At 37.6% G+C, this 23033-nt stretch overlaps 1 protein-coding gene and 1 non-coding gene across 5 annotated transcripts in view; both read right to left on the bottom strand.

The window, feature by feature from the left end:
• LRFN5 (leucine rich repeat and fibronectin type III domain containing 5) overlaps nt 1–23033 on the bottom strand; it is a 291026-nt gene that overhangs the window by 15287 nt on the left and 252706 nt on the right. For all 4 annotated transcript variants that reach the window (XR_006344479.1, XM_043922377.1, XM_043922379.1 and 1 more), the window contains exon 3: nt 369–1773. Coding sequence is in view for 3 of the 4 variants with exons in the window: in XM_043922377.1 (XP_043778312.1) it covers nt 369–1753 (1385 nt within the window). In the remaining variant the exon portion in view is untranslated. The remainder of the gene's footprint in view (nt 1–368; nt 1774–23033) is intronic.
• Nucleotides 11864–12004, bottom strand: LOC122707246. The gene has a single exon (XR_006344763.1). It is a non-coding gene; the product is annotated as a U4 spliceosomal RNA (small nuclear RNA).

Raw genomic sequence — 23033 nt, 5'->3', positions numbered from 1 at the left:
ATGGTATAGCCTCCCAACAGGACTTCCTTGAAGGAAAGAACACTCATGTGGATGTGTAAGTTCTGGTATGTTTTTGAATTTTTAAAATAAATCAATCTTGTTCTCTGATAGTCACATCTCTTAGATGAGGGGAAGAAAGTAGGTAAGCATAATATTAAATATAAATTTGAACTCTCTGAAAATAACACCATTCAAAATATTTCCCCACATGTATTCACCTTTCATGAGCCTTACATTATATACTTAAAAATATGGAGCATTTCAACTATAACACAGAGTGGCACTGCCAATTTAAAAAATCAGCAGTATTTATCAAGCCCTACACTAAGATGTAAGGCAAGTATAAAAATTGGCTTAGTTTTTCTTACCTGTAAACAAGGGTGTCATCATAAGTACCATTGTACTGGATTTGAAACATACGTATTCCCGGAATATTTCTTTGAAAATTAAATTTAAGTAGTGCAGTAGATGATGTTGCTTCCGCCACCACAATTTTATCTTGACTCATTTTAGTATCACCATTACTACTGCTTGCATTAGAACCTGACTTAGTAGACGTAGAGATGTCTGAAGAACCAGGATCAGGCTCGTGGATATGGTTCGTACTGTTTAGTAAGTGAGGGAGCTTAATGATATGAAGATCCACCGTTTGTGTTGCCTCCCCAGCAGGATTGGAAGCAATGCAGGTAAAAGCACCTGTATCCTTCACAGTCGTTATAAGAATATCAAGTGTTCCATTATCATACACCAGAGATCTTGTTGCATTTGAAATAAGCTTCCCTTCAGGAGAAATCCAGTGAATTGCAGGTTCAGGGTCTCCCCTGGCTTTGCACCTCAGGGTTGCCCTTTGACCCTCCAGGACTCTCATCTCGTGGGTGTGCCGAGTAATGAGAGGAGGTTCACACAAAAACTCTTCCTCAGGAATGGACCAAAAATAGCGGCCAGTTAAAAGTGCTGGAGAAGCACAGGTCTCCAGGTCATCTTCTCTGGACAGACGTCTCAACCACAGCAGTTCACAATTGCAATGCAAAGGGTTTCCGCCAAAACTTAATGCGAAAGTAGATGGGCTTATGATTCCTGAGGTTGCTAGGACCTGAGCTCTCTGAAAGAGAGGGTCAGGTGGTAGCTTCTGCAATTTATTTGATGTCACATCTAGCCGAGTCATCTTGTGCAAGTGGGAGAAAGTCCCCTTAGGAATGTTATCAATCATATTGTGGTCCAAACTGAGGGTGTGCAAGCTAACCATCTTCTCAACAGCATCCCATGGAATTGTTTCTAAATTATTATACGACAGATCCAGCTCTTCGAGGGCAAAGACATCATCAAATGCTGTAGAAGAAATTAAAGTCAGCTGATTGTTGTTCAATATCAAGTGATGGAGATTGGAAAGCCCACTGAACATGTCATTTGTAATTTTAGTCAATCTGTTGCTATTCAAATGCAATGCCCTCAGATTCCGTAAGTCAGCAAAAGCATGAGGCGTAATAAAACTTATTGTATTCCTGGACAGAGTCAGGTCCACTAAGCTGGTCATATTGGCAAAATCTTTCCTTTTAATATTTGTAACAAAATTGTCTGCCAAACGCAGTTCTACAGTTCTTCTGTCAATGTTTGGTGGCACAAATAAAAGCCCTTTCTTGGCACAAAGGGTTGCAAGATTAGGAGACAAAATCTGACAGACACAACGCTTTGGACAGATCTGAGCTTTCACTGCTATGCCAATGAAAAACAGATAAAAAAGGAATTTTTCCATTGTAGATCAGATTTAAGAGCCTGTAAGAGAAGACACAGAATATGGTTTTAGCATCCAATCATTTGAATAGAGTTCATATTCCTAATTAATCTTCTTAATGCAAATTAAAATCTATACATTTGCTTATTTAATCAAGTAAAAATATTAACTCCGCATTGTCAGTACATAGACACTAGGATAAAAATATACCACTCATGACCTCATGAGATTTAAAATCAAATGGTGAAAACGAAAAAGTCAACAGATTATTACAATTCTATAAATTCAGTGCTGTTTTTGAAATACGCCCAGGGTACTTCATAGGTTCACAGAACAGAGATATTCATCCCAGACTGGAGGGCAGGAGATCAGGAAAACGTCTACTAACCCCCTAAAAGACATCTTGTAAATTCAAAAACTTAGACATATTTAGCAATGTGCAAGTATTTCAATTTTTATGTCTGAGCAGAAACAGTAAGAGAATATTTGTTAAACTTCTGGCAAGATATTGAGAGTAATTAATTTTTAATTAAATTTTATTCATCTTTACAAACTATCTTGAAAATAGTACAATCTTCACATCCTAGCTGCAAATACAGGATCTAGTTCTCAAAAATTAAAAGGCTGCAGATTTACCATAAATGCTCTGAGCTCCTTAAATATTAGAAGGTTCATGTGATACAATGTGGATTTTTGAAGATAGTTTATAGAAAGCAGTGATCAAAATACTTGACAGTGAGTCCAAGAAGATGTCATATTCCATTTTTCTTTTCTGAAAAATCTCAGTGCACTTATATTTATCCAAATTTAATTTTTAAAAACTTGACAATTTCATTTCCAACTTGATCTTAAGTATTTGCTCTTGAAAATAAACATAAAAATAAAAATACTGACACATATGTGATTAAAATTTTCAAAAAGTACAAGCAGTTTTAAATACAAAAAGGGAAAACAGCTTCAGAAAATCACCCAATTGTTTAATTGATGAAAATATGAAATATGGAATTATTCTAGAAATGATGCACTTAGTTTTATAAATAAAATCTATTCTTATAGCTTTATTTTATGCCCATTTTATGTCATATTAGATACAGCTTCAATGAATAAGACTGTCATTCTCCACAAGTGAAATAGTCTTACTCTTCTGTTTATGACAGAATAAGTAGTACTTTGCCTTTCCACAATAAACAAAATTAAAAAAAAAAACTGTACCAAAATATATAAAACTACAGTTTTCAGACACTGGAAGAAAGGAAGCAGAGAACTGTGATCCTTGAAAAAAGAGGTAAAAAATGAACCTTATCACTGAGCCCTAGAGACACTTTCCAAACCACAGCACAAGGAGGGAAATCAAGGCAAAGCATGAACAGTCTTAATCAATTAAATAGGGCTGAGATTGCAGTGCAGAGACTCTCAGGTGGCCTGACTTTATGGGGCAAAGTATCAGAAATGAGAGGGTTATCAAACAAAGAACTCCAATAATCTCTGTAATTAGAGACAGGGCAATACATATTAACCATACTGAAACACTATGAGGAACAAAACACTATGAGTGAACAAAAATTCAGTGACCTGTGGAAAAATATTTCAAAAGTCTAGCATACATATAATCGGAATATCAGACAAAAGCTGTAAGGTAGAAATATATTTGGAGAAATAAAGGCAATTGTTTCCAAACATAAAAAACAACCCCCAAATCCAAGCTTAAAAAAAGGAAAAACATACCAAGACATATTACAATCAAATTGCAGATAACCAAAGAGAAAGGAAAAATAATTTTAAAAACTGTACAGACCCCCCCAAAAAAATTAATAAATAAAATAAAAACTGTCACAGAAATAGGACACATTATAAGAACAAGATAGAAATAATGTCTTACTCCTCATTGACTTCTCTTTGGAAACAAAGCAAGATGGAAGACAATGAGAAATCTCTTTAAAGAGCTGCCAGAAAAAGAAAGGCCTGCCAAACTGGGTGGTGATTTATATATTCATAAATAATGAACCAAAACAAAAACCTTTCGAGAGAAACAAACTGAAAACGTCATTACTAGAAGAACTGTAGTCTAAGAAAATATAAAGGACATTCTCTTCAGGCTGAAGGAAGAAATATCAGATGAAATCTTGAATTTTTATAAGACGTATGAAAAGCAACAGAAATGGTATATCTGTGTGTAGGCATAAAATATTTCATTATGTTTTAATATGCTTATAAATAGTAATCTGGTGTGGATATAAAGTTACAAAAAACATTCACACTAACAATTATGCTGGATAAGCTACAAATTATATACTAAAAAAAAAAACAATATCATAATGTTGAGGATACAAAAATAAACTTAACAGCACTATATTCCAGATAATGATAGTCCTTGATGAAAGGAAGAGATCCAGAGATGTCCCCTTTCTTCCCCCATCCACAGAAAAATAATGGGAGAACCCATGTGGCATAAATTAAGTTGAGGTTAAACCAGTTTAACTTTTAACAAACTTAAAAAAAAAAACAAACCCACTAGATTGTGTTAGGGGAGTATTAGGTTTACAACAAAATTAAGAGAAAGGTTCAGAGATTTCCCATATATTAACTGCTCCCACACATAGAGAGCCTCCTTGATAATAAACAACCCTTACTGAAGTGGTACATTCGTTACAACAGATCAATCTACTTTGGTACACCACAGTCACCTAAAGGTCATAGTTTACATTAGGGTTCATTCTTGGGGCTCTATGTTCCACTGGTTTGCATAAATATATAATGACATATACTAATCATTTTGGAATCACACAGAATATTTTCATTGCCCTAAAAATCTTCTGAGCTCTGTCTATTGATCTCTCCCTACCCCATCCCGGGCAATCACTGATCTTTATACTGTCTCCATAGTACTGCCTCTTCAAGAATGTCATAGAGCTGGAATTATACAACATGGAGCTTTTTCAGATTGACTTCTTTCATTTAAGATTTTAAGATAACTCCATGTCTCTTCAATGCTTCATAGGCTCATTTCCTTTTGGCGCTGAATAATATTCCACTGTCTGGGATGCACCATGGTTTATCTGCTCACTTACTGAAGAACATCGTGGTTGCTCTCAAGTTTTGGCAATTATGAATAAAGTTGCAATATACATCTATGGACAGGCTTTTATGTTGTTATTCCTTTGGGCAAATACCAAGGAATGCAACTGCTGGAGTGCATAGTCAGAATATGTTTTGTTTTTTAAAAAAAAAAAACACATCAAAGTGGCCGAACCATAATTCCCAGCAGTGATGCATGAGAATTCCTGTGGTATCTCTTCTTTCTCAGCACTTGGTGTCAGTGTTACAGATTTTGTCATTCTAACAGGTGTATGGTGGTATCTCATTGTTTTACTTTGCATTTCCCTAGAGATATACCATGTGGGATATCTCTTCATATTTTATTTGTCATGGACCACAGCCTTGTCTAACTCAATGAAACTATGAGCCATGCCTTATAGGGCCATCCAAGATGGACAGGTCATAATGGAGAGTTCTGACAAAATGTGGTCCACTGGAGAAGGGAATGGCAAACCACTTCAGTGTTCTTTCCTTGAGAACCCCATGAACAGTATGAAAGGCAAAAAAATAAGACACTGAAAGATGAACTCCCCAGGTCAGTAGGTGCCTAATATTCTACTGGAGATCAGTGGAGAAATTAACTCCAGAGAGAATGAAGAGACAGTGCCAAAGCGAAAACAACACTCAATTGTGGATATGACTGGTGATGGAAGTAAGGTCCAATGATGTAAAGAGCAATATTGCATGGGAACATAGAATGTTCAGTCCATGAATCAAGGCAAATTGGAAGTGGTCAAACAGGAGATGGCAAGAGTGAACCTCGACATTTTAGGAATCAGTGAACTAAAATGGACTGGAATGGGTGAATTTAACTCAGAAGACCATCATATCTACTACTGTGGGCAAGACTCCCTTAGAAGAAATGGAGTAGCCATCATAGTCAATAAAAGAGTCTGAAATGCAGTACTTGGATGCAATCTCAAAAAAGACAGAATGATCTCTGTTCCTTTCCAAGGCAAACTATTCAATATCATGGTAATCCAAGTCTATGCCCCGACCAGTAATGCTGAAGAAGCTGAAGTTGAACGGTTCTATGAAGACCTACAAGATCTTCTAGAACTAACACCCAAAGAAGATGTCTGTTTCATTACAGGGGATTGGAATGCAAAAGTAGGAAGTCAAGAAACACCTGGAGTAACAGGCAAATTTGGCTTGGAGTACAGAATGAAGCAGGGCAAAGGCTAATAGAGTTTTGCCAAGAGAACACACTGGTCATAGCAAACACCTTCTTCCAACAACACAAGAGAAGACTACACATAGACATCACCAGATGGTCAACACTGAAATCAGATTGATTATATTCTCTGCAGCCAAAGATGGAGAAGCTCTATACAGTCAGCATAAACAAGACCAGGAGCTGACTGTAGTTCAGATCATGAACTCCGTATTGCCAAATTCAGACTGAAATTGAAGAAAGGAGGGAAAACCACTAGATCATTCAGGTATGACCTAAATCAAATCCCTTGCTATTATATAGTTGAAGTGAGAAATAGATTTAAAGGACTAGATCTGATAGACAGACTGTCTGAAGAACTATGGATGGGGGTTCATGACATTGTACAGGAGAAAGGGATCAAGACCATCCCCAAGAAACAGAAATGCAAAAAAGCAAAATGGCTGTCTGAGGAGGCCTTACAAATAGCTGTGAAAAGAAGAGAGGGGAAAAGCATAGGAGAAAAGGAAAGATATATCCATTTGAATGCAGAGTTCCAAAGAATAGCAAGGAGAGATAAGAAAGCCTTTCTCAGCAATCAATGCAAAGAAATAGAGGAAAACAATAGAATGGGAAAGACTAGAGATCTCTTCAAGAAAACTAGAGATACCAAGGGACCATTTCATGCAAAGATGGACACAATAAAGGACAGAAATGGTATGGTATGGACCTAACAGAAGCAGAAGATATTAAGAAGAGGTGGCAAGAATACACAGAAGATCTCTACAAACAAAAATTTTCATGACCCAGATAATCATGATAGTGTGATCATTCATGTCGAGCCAGACATCCTGGAATGTGAAGTCAGGACCTTAGGAAGCATAACTACAGACAAAGCTAGTGGAGGTTATGAAATTTGAGTTGAGCTATTTCAAATCCTGAAAGATGATGGTGTGAAAGTGCTGCACTCAATATGCCAGCAAATTTGGAAAACTCAGCAGTGGCCACAGGACTGGAAAAGATCAGTTTTCATTCCAGTCCCAAAGAAAGGCAATACCAAAGAATGCTCAAACTACTGCACAATTGCACTCGTCTCACACGCTAGTAAAGTAATGCTCAAAATTTTTCAAGCCAGGTTTCAGCAATATATGAACCGTGAACTTCCAGATGTTCAAGCTGGTTTTAGAAAAGACAGAGGAACCAGAGATCAAATTGCCAACATCTGCTGGATCATCAAAAAAGCAAGAGAGTTCCAGAAAAACATCTATTTCTGCTTTATTGACTATGCCAAAGCCTTTGACTGTGTGGATCACAACAAACTGTGGAAAATTCTGAAAGAGACGGGAATACCAGACCACCTGACCTGCCTCTTGAGAAACCTGTATGCAGGTCAGGAAGCAACAGTTAGAACTGGACATTGACCAACAGACTGGTTCCAAATAGGAAAAGAAGTATGTCAAGGCTGTATATTGTCACCCTGCTTATTTAACTTATATGCAGAGTACATCATGAGAAATGCTGGGCTGGATGAAGCACAAGCTGGAATTAAGATTGCCTGGAGAAATATCAATAACCTCAGATATGCAAATGACACCACCCTTGTGGCAGAAAGTGAAGAGGAACTAAAGAGCCTCTTGATGAAAGTGAAAGAGGAGAGTGAAAAAGTTGACTTAAGCTCAACACTCAGAAAACTAAGATCATGGCACCTGGTCCCATCACTTCATGGCAAATAGATGGGGAAACAGTGGAAAGAAGTAGAACTGATGCTTTTGAACTGTGGTGTTGGAGGAGACTCTTGAGAGTCCCTTGGACTGCAAGGAATCCAACCAGTCCATCCTAAAGGAGATCAGTCCTGGGTGTTCATTGAAAGGACTGATGTTGAAGCTGAGACTCAAAACTTTGCCCACCTGATGTGAAGAACTGACTCATTTGAAAAGACCCTGAAAAAAAAAAAAAAAAAAGACCAGACCCTGATGCTGGGAAAGATTGAGGGCAGTAGGAGAAGGGGACGACAGAAGATGAGATGGTTGGATGGCATCACTGACTCAATGGACATCAGTTTGGGTAAACTCCAGGAGCTGGTGATGGACAGGGAGGCCTGGAGTGCTGCAATCCATGGGGTCGCAAAGTGTCAGACACAACTTAGCGACTAAACTTAACTGATATCTTTTCTTTGGTCAGGTATCTCTTAAAGTCTGGTCTGTTTTTAATCATTTTTTATTATTGAGTTTTAAGAGTTTCTTTGTATATTTTTGATAACAGTGCTTAACAGATTTGTCTTTTGCAAATACATTATATGTGAAACAGCACCACCATATACAAGGTCACGTAGGTTTCCTCCCATGTTATTCTAGGAGTTTTACACTAGTGTATCATCCACTCTGCAATCAAGCTCAGTCTGCAGTTTGTTACAGTGTTCCTGCCATTCAGTTCACCACAGCTTCTAATGTTTTGAGAGCATGGTTGGGAATTTCCTATCAGTAAGACATGAATCTTAGCACTAGAGTGGTTTTGGAGACCTGCCTCTTTTGTACAGATGAGCTTTCTGATTTCCAAACTTTTGGAGAGCTCATCCCGCTTTATGGCTGCTTCCAGCTTTTGGGGTGGCCAAGGAGATCTCCGGGATCTTTAATCTCACCCCTAGACTTCTCTGCTTTGGGTGTAAGTAGCTGTTCTTCAAGCTTTTCTCATCTCTTCAGTCTCATGCCAGGCATTCTGTGGTTGAAAGTCAGAAATATCTGCACCGGAGCAGAGGAACTGATTTTTCCTTTCTTTTTCATTCCTTTTCTCTCCTTTCTCCCCCTTCTCTCTCTTGGTTTTTAGAGCTAAAATCAGAGTGATTTTTAATTTCTGTTCTTTGGCTTCTTATTAATCCTTCCAGACCTGAAAGTTTTTGTCGCCTGGAGGATTCATTTCAATCTTCCTTTCCTTCCCTAATTCTTCCTCAATATTTTCCTTATCTGAAAATACAAAGTACCGAGGGAAACTGTCTCATAAAGACAGAGGGAAGAATGCTGGTTACCAGGGGCTGAAGCGTGGAGGAATTGGGGAGATGTTGTTTAAGGGGTACAGACCTGTCGCTAGTAGATAAATAATTCCTCAAGATCTAGTGCACAATATAGTGAGGGCAGACAACCACACTGTATTATAAACAACAAAGCCACTAAGAGACTAGCACTTAATTATTCCCACTGAAAAAAAGAAGTGAGAAGCACATGGCATGATAGGGCTGTTAGCTAACACTACATCGGCAATCATATTGTTGTATATAAATGTATCAAGTCAACACATTTTACACCTTAAACTTACACAGTGGTATATGACAATTATAACTCATTTAAAAAATATTTTGAAGTCCTAGCCTCAAGTACTTGTGAATGAATGTAAGTGAACCCACACAGTTCAAACCCTTGTTGTTCAAGAGTCAACTGTATATGTGCATTGAGAACAGGCAAAACTAATATATAGTAATATAACTCAATTCTATTGATTGTGGTTGTCTAGTTGGAGGACAGCAGATTGACTGGGAAACAGTACAAGAAAATCAAGGGCAGGGGTCATGGAAATATTCTGTATCTTATTTGTGACAGTCATAAGAATTCATTGGCTATACATTTAAAATGGGTGCATTTTATTTATGTCAAGTTTTCCTCACCACAGTTGGTTAAGCCTAAAAGAGGAAATATGGGTTTTCCATTATGTTTCCAAACACTGGTTTAAAGGAAGAAGAATTTATAAAATGACAAATCATTGGTAGTTAATCAAAATTTAGTCGTATTTTAGAAACACATATTTCCTTAGGTCTGTCATATATCTTCAAAGATGTGATTATATTTCAACTAAAATTGTGCACCTTATTTCACAATCTGATTTACTTCATCAGGCAACATATTTACTGCCTGATACAATATCACCTCACTGCTGATACAATGATTAGCAAAGTAACAATATGTTTATAATAAAATGTGCACCACTTTCTTAACCCTATGTTTATTTTTTGTTGAAGTGAGACCTGTACGTAATGACAGAAACATATGAATTTGATCAATTAGCTTTACCATGTATCTTAGCACACGGTGAAAATTTCAAACTTTATAAAAAGATAGGAGATAGGGAATCACGTAAAGAAACAGAGCTTTCACTTCCTACACATTCAAATTAAAAGAAATTAAAAGATGCTTGCTCCTTGGAAGAAAAGCCATGACAAACCTAGACAGTGTATTAAAAAGCAGAGACATTACTTTGCCGACAAAGATTCGTATAGTCAAAGCTATGTTTTTTCCAGTAGTCATGCACGGATGTGAGGTTTGGACCATAAAGTCAGCTGAGCGCTGAAGAATTGATGCTTTTGAACAATGGTGTTGGAGTAGACTCTTGAATAGTCCCTTGGACTGCAAGGAGATCAAACCAGTTGATAAATGAAATCAACCCTGAATATTCATTGGAAGGATTGACGCTGAAGTTCCAATACTTAGGCTACCTGATGCGAACAGCTGACTCGCTGTCAGATTCTGATGCTGAAAAAGACTGAAGGCAGGAGGAGAAGGGGACAACAGAGGATGAGATGACTGGATGGCAGCATTGACTGAATGGACATGAGTTTGAGCAAGCTCTGGGAGATGGTGAAGGACAGGAAAGCCTGGCAGGCTGCAGTCCATGGGGTTGTAAAGAGTCAGACATGACTGAGCGACTGAACAACAAGTTCAAAAACTAATCCTTGACACGTTTTTAGATTAATATATTAGCACTTGAAGAAAATAAATGTGACTAGAAGAGCAGAGTAGTTGTTATGCTTTGTTTTCATAACTTAAAAGTTTATAAAGGCCATTAAACACAGTATCCTCATTCTTTTTGTTTACATATACTTCTTCTTTTTTAGATTATTTTCCACTACTGGTTATTACAAGATACAGAATATAGATATTATGCTCATTCTTATCTAGTTAAGTGGAACTTCTAAAACAATTTGTTGCCTTATCTAAATAGTTAAATGCAACCAACAAAGATCCCTTTAATAATATTTATTATTGTTAATAATAATATTAATAATGATACCCCTTTAATAATAATAGTCGAGTAGGGCTGTAACTCAGTAAATAGTCATACAATATAGCTCTTTAGATAAAATTTACATGTCTCCATATTATATGTTCTTTGAGGCTAGTTCCTCTGGGACACGAAAGTGACACATTTACAAAGAAGTGTCTATCACCCACAAACTGGAAAATCATTTTCCAGTACTGCACCCTTCTTCCAGCCCATGGCTATTACATAACATATGCTCAAGAGAATCAGTATTTATTTGGCAACTAGAACAGGATATAAAAGAAAATTTAGCTCTTACAACCAACTGAGAATATAATCTATTCTCTGCAGAAACCAATATGGCACCAATTTACGTGTTGAGTTAAAGGAAAGCTATCTGGCTCCTCAGGAGTTGCCTTGCGATCATTCAGCAGAGCTCTACCAATTTACTGAGTGTCCCTTTGCTCAGGCTAATGCGAGGGAACAGGTGCCGATGCCTGCTGACACTGATGAGTTGTTTTAGGATGTGTCAGAATGGTTACTTTATGGCAAAGGATATTTCACAATACAGTTTAGATAATGAATTTGATAGCTGTTTCAAATATTTTAGGTTTCACCCTAATTTTTATTCTATTAATAGAAGGACTACCGATGATAACATTTATAGTCAAACATGTACTCAGGATATTGCAATTGAACCTGTTAAATTCAGGCCTCAAAATAAGAAATATACAGCCTAGAACAATTATCCTTTGATCTTTGATTAAAATAGTGGCTAGTAAAATTCCTAAGCACGTTGAACATAATAAATTTTGAAAATTTGCTCATACATCCATTCATTTTTTTAAAAAATTCAGTCTCTGTGGAGACTATCAAAAATTGCCAATGCCGACTATATTTCAGGTGGTCATGGTGGGGTATTGGGAAAAGTTTTCAATTAGTAATAATCGTGCCTCGGATAAACATCATTGACTATGATACTGCCACTGCGCAAAGCTCATTCATTTTTTACAATTAATTTCAGCAAGACTTATTTAGCTTCTGCACCGTGTACAAGGTGTTTTGCTAGAATCTATCAAGCTTAGAAGGCTGGGATCTGATTAGACAAACACATTCACAATTAGTATAATAAAAGGCATAGTGAAAAATTCTAACCCATCATACATTTGGATAGTTACATTTACACAATTCTAAAGGGTCTGTCAGTTAATACAGCATCTTATAGTTTTTCTTCTCAACATGTGCATGCATACATGCATGCATTTTTAACTCAACATGGATATTGTATATAAACACATATTATTTACACTAACAAGAGACCAGTTACTTAGGCAAACTAAATTAAAAAAAAATAGTTACCATTGATACAGCACAGGTAAACATTAAGGAAGTAATGGTCTTTTATTTTATAGATGAGGAAACAAGATTGAGATGCTAAGTGATAAGCTGGTTTACTAAGTGGAATATTTGCCATGCTTTACCTAACTAGTAAACGTGCAAATATTTCATCACCTCTCTGCTTTTAAAAATTAAGGTGTATGCTACACAGTGAATGTTTTATTTCTCTTTATGAAATGTTTTTAATATTAATTTTATCATATATTATAAAGCTAAAATGTACTTGCTATGCAATGTACTTATACCAAATCTCACTTAATCCTTGCACAACTCCATATAAAGTTCTTATCTTTCTTCCCGTTTTATAAGATGAAATCAAATTTAAGAAATTTAAGTAATCTCCTCAAGGTCTTACAGAATGTAAACAAAAAGGTAGCTTTAAGATGGAGATACATTTACTTCCAAAACCCATACTGTTTCTAGGATAAGATGAGGTTATATATATATTACTTTTATTGTGTTTCCCGGATTATGTAGCATTTGGATATAAAGAGATTGATTCCAACACTGATTCCTTAAGTTCATCAAGTGACTTACTCTTTTTATCCTGGTCTCTCTTCTTAATCAAGTTACACCTGACAGATTACTATGGTGCTGACAGATGACCATAGTGGAGACTTAAGAGCAAGCTGGAAGTGAAGTGAAGTCGCTCAGTCGTGTCAGACTCTTTGTGACCCCATGGACTGTAGCCTACCAGGCTCCTCCGTCCATGGGATTTTCCAGGCAAGAATACTGGAGTGGGTTGCCATTTCCTTCTCCTGGAGATCTTCCTGACCCAGGGATTGAACCCGGGTCTCCCTCATTGTAGGCAGACACTTCAGCATCTGAGCCACCAGGGAAGCTCTCAAGAGCATGCTGGATGAAACCCAAATGACACATTTAACCAGTCATTCATTTTTCTTTGGTGTGTTAAGATATAACTGAAGTTACCCAAATACTTAAATGCATATGATTCTTTGAGGAATATACATTCTATCTCAGAAAGGTGAGTGACTTCTGTGTCTAAAGAGGTCTTAGTATTCTCCCATGAGGTGGGTTGAGTTGTCCCTTTATTTGCCCACTTAGGAGTTTGCCTGCAGAGACTCTGTAATATCCCTGACTGTCCATGCATCCTGAAAGGCAATACCGCTGGTAACTCTGAAGGGGAACGCGTTCTCTCTTGCAGACAAGCTTGGAGAGAGACAGTAGCCTAGAAGAGGCCAGTGCTAAGAGATTATGAAGGCTTCCAAAAGTGCTAGAACAACAGTAGTTTAGACTTGGGCCAGCTGGCACATATAACAAGTGGCTTCCTAAAATGACCTGATTGTAGGCACTCCTTGCAGAGGTTTAGATGTAACTGAAAACTATTTGGGAAGGGGAAGGGGGAATGTGTGTATAAAAATGCAAAATAATTTACACTGAAAACTTGCACTAATGAGGACACTAGTGCTGCCAAGAGACAGGTGTGGCTGTAATTAATCTGAGGGGGTGGATGGTCATTTGTGTCACAGAATAATCTGATAACCTACTATGTGTGTGAATGGTGAGTGCCCCAAGTCATGGATTTTTTTAAAAATAATAATCATTGTTGTATTATATCCCTTAATAATAGGTACATGACATATCTAATTTATTGATACATTTTTTATTTATGGGTCAACATTATAATAAAAATACAATCCATGATTTAAAGGGGCAATGAAATAAGGAATATATACCCAGGAGTGGAATTTCTGGTTCATGTGGTAGCTCTATTTTTTTGTTTTTTTTTTGAGAACCTCCACACTATTACTCACAGTGGGTGCACCAATTTATATTCCCACTAACAGTGCAGGAGGGTTCTCTTTTATCCACATCCTCACCAACTTTTATTATTTGTGTTCTTTTTGGTGATAGCCATACTGACCAGTGTGAGGTGACATCTCACTGTTGCTCTGATTTGCATTTTTCTGATAATTAACGATGTTGAGTATATTTTCATGTGCCTGTTGGACATGCATGTCCTCTTTGGAAATGTCTATTTAGGTCTTCTACCACTTTCAATTGGGTTATTTGTTTTGTGATGGTGATTTCTATGAGATGTTTATATATTTTGGGTATTAAAATGTTATCAATCATATTATTTGCAAATTATTTTCTCTCAGCACGCTGTCTTTTTGTTTTGTTGGTAGTTTCCTTTGCTGTTCAAAAAATTTTAAGTTTAATCAGGAAAACATTAAGTAGAGAAGATACATTCACCTCAGTGTTCACAGCAGCATTTACAATTAGCAAGATATGGAAGTGAACTAAGTGTCCATCAACAGAAGAGCAGATAAAGATGTGGTATGTATATCTACACACACACAGACACACACACATGCAATGAAATACTACTCAGACATAAAAAAGAAGGAATTTTTACAATTTGCAACAACACAGATGGGCTTGGAGGGTATTGCGCTAAGTGCAATAAGTCAGACAGATGATCACGCTTACGTGGCAGTCTGGATGAGAGGGGAGTTTGGGGAGAATGGGTACATGTATATCTATAGTTGAGTCACACTGCTATGCACCTGAAACTATCAAGACTTTGTTAATTGGCTATACTTCAAAATAAAGTAAAAAGTCACTTAAAAAGCCAGACATTACAGTCCTCCCTTTCCCTCTGGCATCCTTACACATCCCCTTAAGCCATACTTATCTACGAATAAAGTCATATTTCTAGGAAAAGATGTCAGACAGAGAAAAACAAATATTGCATGATATCACTTAAATGTGGAATCTAAAAACAAACCAGTGAAAGTAACAATAAAGAAGCAGACTCACAGATACAGAGTACATGCTAGTGGTTACCAGTGGGGAGAGTGAAGCAGAGGGCAACAGAGGGCTAAGGGATTAAGAGATTAAGGGCTGAGGGACTACAAATGATTGTGTGTAAAATAAATAAGCCACAAACATGTCTTATACAGCACAGAGCATATAGACAGTCTTTTGTAGTAACTATAAATGGAATATAACCTACAAAATTGTGCATCACTATGTTGCACACCTGTAACTTACATAATACTGTACATCAACTGTAATTCAGTTTAAAAAATTCAAAAAAAAATAACAAGGGATAGTCAAACAACAAGGGATGTTTGACAAAATAAAAGTTCGTTGTGTGGAACAAAAGAGAGGGAGAGGTTATGTAAGATGGTGAAAGGCACGGGGCTTTCAAATGAGAAGCTCTCAGATAAACAGTATCTTGTTAGCTGGGGTATTACACTGTTGCTCCCCATCAACTTCAATTTGAAGAAGTGCACTCTCCCTGTATCAAGGCTCTGTGGAAAACATCAGGATAAACATGTTCCACATCAGACTTGGTACTGAATGATGAGAAAACTGAGTCTCATTGAAGGTCTGAAAATATTAGTCATTGAGGACTGCAATTGGATTTAATATGCCAGTTTCTTCCTTTTGCATCTCATTGCAGGTAATGAGTTTTCAATGGACACAGGAGAGAAAGGTCTAGGGCATGGACCATTATCACAGATGTGAAATGCAATGAAATCAACTCTCCTGTCATTGCGGAGTCATAGATGACCCCAGCTTTCTTCCAATTTCCAAGAACAGGGACGCTCCTCTCTCAGAACGCACCTTGTTTTTAAGGCAACTTGAAAGAACATCATGAGGGTTACAACACAAATTCGAATGCCATTCATCAGTGTTTTAAATCTAGTAAATGATTTAGTGCTCTATCCATTTCTCTTTGGAATTCTGCAAGATGACTCTGAGCCTTTGAGATGTCATGCTAGCCGTTATGTTTCGGTTTCCCGAAGGAGTTTAACATTTCATGTATCTGGCCTCTGTGGTTCTACTGGTGCTGTTGTGCTGTTGCCATAGCAATTAAAGAGGCACAGTAGGGTAGCAATGCAGACAGAAGGATCAGCACAGAGATGTTGTTCGACATAATTCAGCCCTCTAGAAATCTGGATAACTCTTTAGGAAAAAAAAATATGGTTTAGACTTCATCTTGATATTATTGTGGGCATGCATGCAGCCAAGTTGTCACCAATGGGAAATCCAGTTGAGAAGCTGAAAAAAATGGGAGAGGAAAGAAAGGCACACACACATACAGAGGAAGTAGTGACCTGACTGAGGGTTTATATACTAAATATGTGTGCCGGTGGAAGGTTCCGGCAGTACTCCTACAGAAATATTTTGACAAACCGACACCATATGGAAGATTTTATATCACTGAAATTATGCTTTCTCTCTCTTTCTCTTCTTGCTCTCTCATTCTCATTCCTCTTCTCTATTCCTCCCTCCCTCCCACTTACCTCTTTCTCCTCCATCTCACTTAAAGACACCCACCATTCTCAATCTTCTTATTATTTGTTTTTATCTGAGTAGAGTTGCTTTACACTACTGTGTTAGTTTCTGCTATATAGCAAAGTGAATCAACCACACGTAAACAGATATACCTTCCTTTTTGAATTTTCTTCCCATTTAGGTTACTGTAACAGTTCCCTGGACTATACAGTAGGTTCTCATTCCTCGCCTATTTTATATATAGTAGTGTATATATGTCAATCCCAATCTCCCAATTCATCTCCCTTCACTCACTCTTTTTAGATGTTCCTTTTTTTTTGTATTAACATTGTTTGGCCCTTTACAACATAACGATCATTTCAAACTTGACACGATGCATATTTTTAACAGTAACATAAGAATACTACATAAAAAGTCCACGTCCAGATATATAAACATGTAAATATAAGAAATAACAGTAAAGGATACAAACAGATGGTTCACAGGAGCCTGGACCACTCCTGCTCTCTTTCGGTACTGAACTGTCAACATGTCCACTCTACTTTGGTCTCTAAAAAAATCTCAAAATTAACATGTCTACAACCGAGCTCCTAATTTTCTCTCTCAAATCTGCTTTCCTAATACTGTAGTACTTCTCTCTAATTATAGGTCAATTGCTTTCTTTTCAAAGCCTAGATCCAAGCATTGGAATTATTCATTACTTCCCTGTTATATACTAAATCCAGTTCATTAATCCTACAGACTGTATGGTAAAAATATACACATGATGGGATCATATCATACCTACCTCTATGACATTTCCTCATCTTTCACCTGGAATATAACAGTCATATCCTAATTAGTTAACCTGCTTTGGTCACTGTCTTCCTTCGGTCTATTTTCTACAAAGCCGTCAGAATGATCTTGCTAAAACTTAAAGTAGATCAAAAACTTTCTACTTGCTTCCCATCTCACTTGGAGAAAATGCTCAGGTTCTTATACTGGCCACCAGTTCCTACGTGGTCTGGTTACCACTATGTCTCAGATTTCAGAAATTCTTTGGCCTTGGCTCACTTCACTGCTGTCAGATTGGCCAAACAGATTTGCCGTTTCTCAAACATACTGGGCGAAAGCTCAGTCGTGAACAACTCTTTGCAACCCCATGGACTGCAGCCAGGCTCCTCTGTCCATGAATTCTCTAGGCAATAATACTGGAGTGGGTTGCCATTTCCTTCTCCATAATGGGCGAACTATTGCTCAACCCTTTGCACTCCCTCCTTTTTTCTGGGTCTCACCATCTCTCTTTAAGAGTATGTGTACTTTCAATCATCAATTCCTTCCAGCTTTTACTAAAGTGCCACCTTCAAAGCGGGCCCACCCTATTTAAATTATAAATCCTCACTCTCCAACCCCTTACTTTATTTTCCTCCGTAACAATCACACCATCTCACTGTTCATACATTTTGCTTCTCTTTGTCTATTTTCTGACTCAGCAAATAAAATGCAAGTTTGATGAGGGCAGAGATCTTTCTCTTTCATTCACCATTGTATCCTCAACCTATAGAGGAAGGGTTGGAACAAAATAGACTCTCAATAAATACTGAGTGAAGGAATAAAGATTTGGAAACCCAGCTATTTAGCAAGTGTCTGAGAAAGTCTTCAGGTTTAGTAATTAAAATGTGAATTACAATGCTGTTTTATAAAACAATTATGGTTTTTAAAATGATAATATCTGCGCTGGTGAGAATACAATGATGAAATATCCTCACACATTGCCAGAGGTAGTATATACATTTATTAGAATTTTATGCCATCTAAAATGAAAAAGATCCTGGAGGTTGGAGAAATAGATAAAGTATAGAATGGAGGAATAAGAAAAAGTCCAGTATTGACAGGCTTTTGACAAGGGAGAGAACTGATTAATTCAGCAGCCTTGAGTTGTGAGGGAAATTCAGTAAGCATTAGAGGACGCTTTTATTGTTTATGGGCTATGCAATCTCCTCTTGTACTCCCAAAAAAACCTTACATAAAGTTTTCATGATTAGCAAATGCTCCTGGGTTTGGAGCTTGTTTTACTTATGCTAGCCTGTGCCTGAAGACGAGCGCTTGAACCAAATTTATCCACCTCACATATAGGTCTATTTAACAAAACAACTGGCTTATGATAGCTGCTCCATGAGTGGAAGCATCAGTCATCATGGCAGTAGCGTGCCGAGTGATGACAATAGTAATATTGAAAAGACTATTTGACTCAGATGGTAAATAATCTGGCTGCGATGGGGGAGACCCAGGTTCGATTCCTGGATCGGGAAGATCCCCTGGAGAAGGGAATGGCTACCTACTCCAGTATTTTTGCCTGGAGAATTCCATGGACAGAGGAGCCCAGTGGTCTATAGTCCATGGGGCCACAAAGAGTCAGACATGACTGAGCGACTAACATTATTATCAAGTTTATGGCAAATTATACCAATATACATTGGTTCAGTTACTTTTTAAGCAAAACATTAAATATCTGTTTAAGAACCACAAAGAAGTAGAATTTAGACAGTGTTGTACTTGGTGAAAAGTCAGAACATGAAATTTTATATTGGAGATATATACATTTGTATATTATATAAATATAAATATTTATATATAATTATATAAAATATAAATTTATATTTATATTAGAGATATAGATATCTCCACGTCTACATCTACATGAGTATCTGTATGTGTGTGTGTGTGTGTGTGTGTGTGTGTGTGTGTGTGTGTGTGTGTAAAGCACTGGTTTCCTTTTCAATATCTTCTCTCCTTCTTTACTAACAGAATCCCAATTTCCCCTGGTATATTGCTTCCTAGAATGAACAGTTTATTTTCTAGTTTCTTTTGCAGGAAAATATAGTCAAGTGAGTCACTTCTTACCCATGAGGTCTAAGTGAAAACGTTGATAAGAACTTCAGAGAAGGCACCTAGGGAAGTGACTGAGATGAGACGAATCATGACTTGTCCTTTCGGCCCATCTGCCTTCTTCTGAACTGTAATTGGAACATGATCCCTGGAACTCTAGCAGCCAGCTTAAGACACCAAGGTGACAGTGCAGACGGGCGCCGTGAGTTAGGATGACGGAGGAGGCCTCCCTGATTACCATGGCTCTGCTCTACCAGCTCTGGGTGACTTTCTAGAAAGTTTAAACTACTGTTTTGGAAAGTCTCTCCCTAGTAGCTTAGCTGGTAAAGAATCTGCCTGCAATGCAGGAGACCCCAGTTCTATTCCTGGGTTGGGAAGTTCCCCTAGAGAAGGGATAGGCTACCCACTCTAGTATTCTTGGGTTTCTCTGGTTGCTCAGTTGGTAAAGAATCCACCTGCAATGCAGGAGACCTGGATTCGATCCCTGGGTTGGGAAGAGTCCTTGAAGGAGGGCATGGCAACCTACTCCAGTATTCTTGCCTGGAGAATCCCCATGGACAGAGGAGCCTGGTGAGCTACAGTCCATGGGGTCACAGAGAGTCACACACGACTGACCGACTAAGCACAGCATAGCACTAACAGCTAAACTAATCACAACTGGTTCAGTATTATTTTAAAAATGCTAAGGCACCAGATATAAATGTTCTAAAAATGACTAGAAAGAAATATGCATTCAAGTCTATATATACATAGATAGATAGATAGATAGATAGATAGATAGATATTTCAAATATTTTAAAGATATTACATGCAGTAAGCACATATTTTCTGTAAAATAAAAAGTTAAAACTTGGATTCTTTTAATACTAATTCATATTTGTTAGCAATGAGTCATATAATTATAAAAATTGTCTATTAACTGAGAGATTTTTGACAAGTATTGCTCTGGGCTATCACAAACCTCACAGAATTGCTAAAAACAAATATTTTATGATGATCAAAGTGAATAAACACATTTAGCACACATCTGCCATATATCCTAGAGTAAACACTGTTTATTTCATCCCTGAGGCATTGCTTGATAGTAAGTTAGTTATGAAAGTTTATTATTTCAAGCTAACCCAGAAAAAATGTATAAAAGTTAGGTATTGGGTCAACTACAAATATGCTCTGATTATGAGAATGTAATATAAAAATAGATTTGTTTTGCTCATTGACTAAATGTTTGTAGTAAGTGCTACTACCGGCTTACTTTCCCAATCTAGGCTTGGGTAACAGTAGATTTTATTTTTGTTCAAAGTCCTGTCTGATTCTTTGTGACCCTGGCATTCTCAGCATGCCAGACTTCCCTGTCCTTCACTATTTTCCAGAGTTTGCCCAAATTCACGTCCATTGAGTGGGTGATGTCATTCAACCATCTCATCATCTGTCAACCCCTTTCTCCTCCTGCTCTCCATCATTCCCAGCCTCAGGTTTTTTTTTTTTTTTTTCTTCTCCAATGAATTAGCTCTTCCCATCTGGTGACCAAAGCATCAGAGCTTCAGCTTCAGCATCAGTCCTTCCAATGAATACTCAGGGTTGATCTCCTTGAGGACTGACTAGTTTGATTTCCTTGCGGTCCAAGGGACTTTCAAGAGTCTTCTCCAGCACCACACAATTTGAAAGCATTAATTTTTCCACCCTCAGCCTTCTTTATGGTCCAACTCTCACATTCATACATGACTACAGGAAAACCCAGAGTTTTGACTGCATGGACCTTTGTCAGCAAAGTGATGTCTCTATTGGTAATATATTTTCTAGGCTTGTCATAGCTATCCCTCCAAAGTGCAAGTGTCTTTTAATTTCATGGCTGAAGTCACCATTCACAGTGATTCTGAAGCCAAAGAAAATAAAATCTGTCACTGTTTCCACTTTTTCCATCTATTTGCCATTGAGTGATGGGACTGGATGCCATGATCTTAGTTTTTTTGATGTCGAGCTTCAAGCTAGCTTTTTCATTCTCCTCTTTCACCCTCATCAAGAGGTTCTTTAGTTCCTCTTCACTTTCTGCCATTAGAGTGTTATAATCTGCATATTTGATATTTCTCCTGGTTCTTGATATTTCTCCTGGCAATCTTGATTCCGACTTGTGATTCATCCAGTCCAGCATTTCACATGATGTACTCTGCATAGAAGTTAAATAAGCAGGGTGACAATAAACAGCCTTGCCATACTCTTTTCCCAATTTTGAGCCAGACAGTTGTTCTATGTTCTGTTCTCGCTGCTGCTTCTTGACCTGCATACAGGTTTCTCAGGAGACAGGTAAACTGCTCTGGTATTCCCATCTCTTTAAAGAATGTCTACAGTTTGTTATGATCCATACAACAGAGGCTTTAGTGTAATCAAAGCAGAAGTAGATGTTTTTCTGGAACTACCTTGATTTCTCTATGAGCCAATGAACATTGGCAATTTCACCACTGGTTCCTCTGCCTCTTGGAAACCCAGCTTGTATTATCTGCAAGTTCTCAGTTCACCTACTGCTGAAGCCAACCCTGAAGGATTCTGAGCATAGCATGTGCAATGAGCACAACTGTATTGTAGTTTGAATATTCTTTGCCTTTGCCCTTCTTTGGGACTGGAATGAAAACTGACATTTTCTAGACTTGTGGCCACTGCTGAGTCTTCCAAATTTGCTCACATTTTGAATGCAACACTTTAACAGCATCGTCTTTTAGTATTTTAAAAAGCTCAGCTGGAATTTAATCACCTCCACTAGCTTTGATCCTAGTAATGTTTCCTAAGGCCCACTTGACTTCACACTCCAGGATGTCCAGTTCTAGGTGCGTGACCCACCATCGTGGCTATCCACATCACCGAGACCATTGTATGGCTCTTCTGTTTATTCTTGCCACATCTTCTTAATTGCTTCCGCTTCCGTTAGGTCCTTACCATATCTGTTCTTTATTGCTTCTCTTCTTTCCTCAGCTATCTGTAAGCCTCTTCAGACAACCACTTCTTTTTCTTTGGGATGGTTTTGGTCACTGCCTCCTGTACACGTTACAAACCTCCATCCCATAGTTCTTCAGGCACTCTGTCTACCAGATCTAAACCCTGGTAGGGTGGCATTAATTAAAATATAGGACAGAGGAAAGAAAAATTGTTGGGATGTGATAGGAGATAATGCATTTGATTTGGATATTCTATTTTTGAAGGGATTTGTGCTGTTTAAATCTATGCTGGATAGATTGTGAAATGTATAAGACACTGGTATTTAAATCTGTGAGCATGCAATCTCTGAAGGTTATGGTTTGCAGACAATGGAAATGCATTATTTTAAATTTCTTGACAGCACACTATTGTCTACATTTGGGAGCATTTTTCCACTTTTGTTTTATTATTTTACTACATAGTGCTTAATTTGATTCATGATTATTTTTCATGTGTCACCTGTGAAAGATTTTGACACAAGCATTTTTTAAATGAGATGAATCTATTGTCTACTATTTCCCT

This window comes from Cervus elaphus, chromosome 13, assembly GCF_910594005.1.
Source record: "Cervus elaphus chromosome 13, mCerEla1.1, whole genome shotgun sequence".
NCBI lineage: Eukaryota > Metazoa > Chordata > Mammalia > Artiodactyla > Cervidae > Cervus > Cervus elaphus.
Note: the sequence above shows the minus strand (reverse complement) of the source record. Positions and strands in the feature narration are given on the sequence as shown.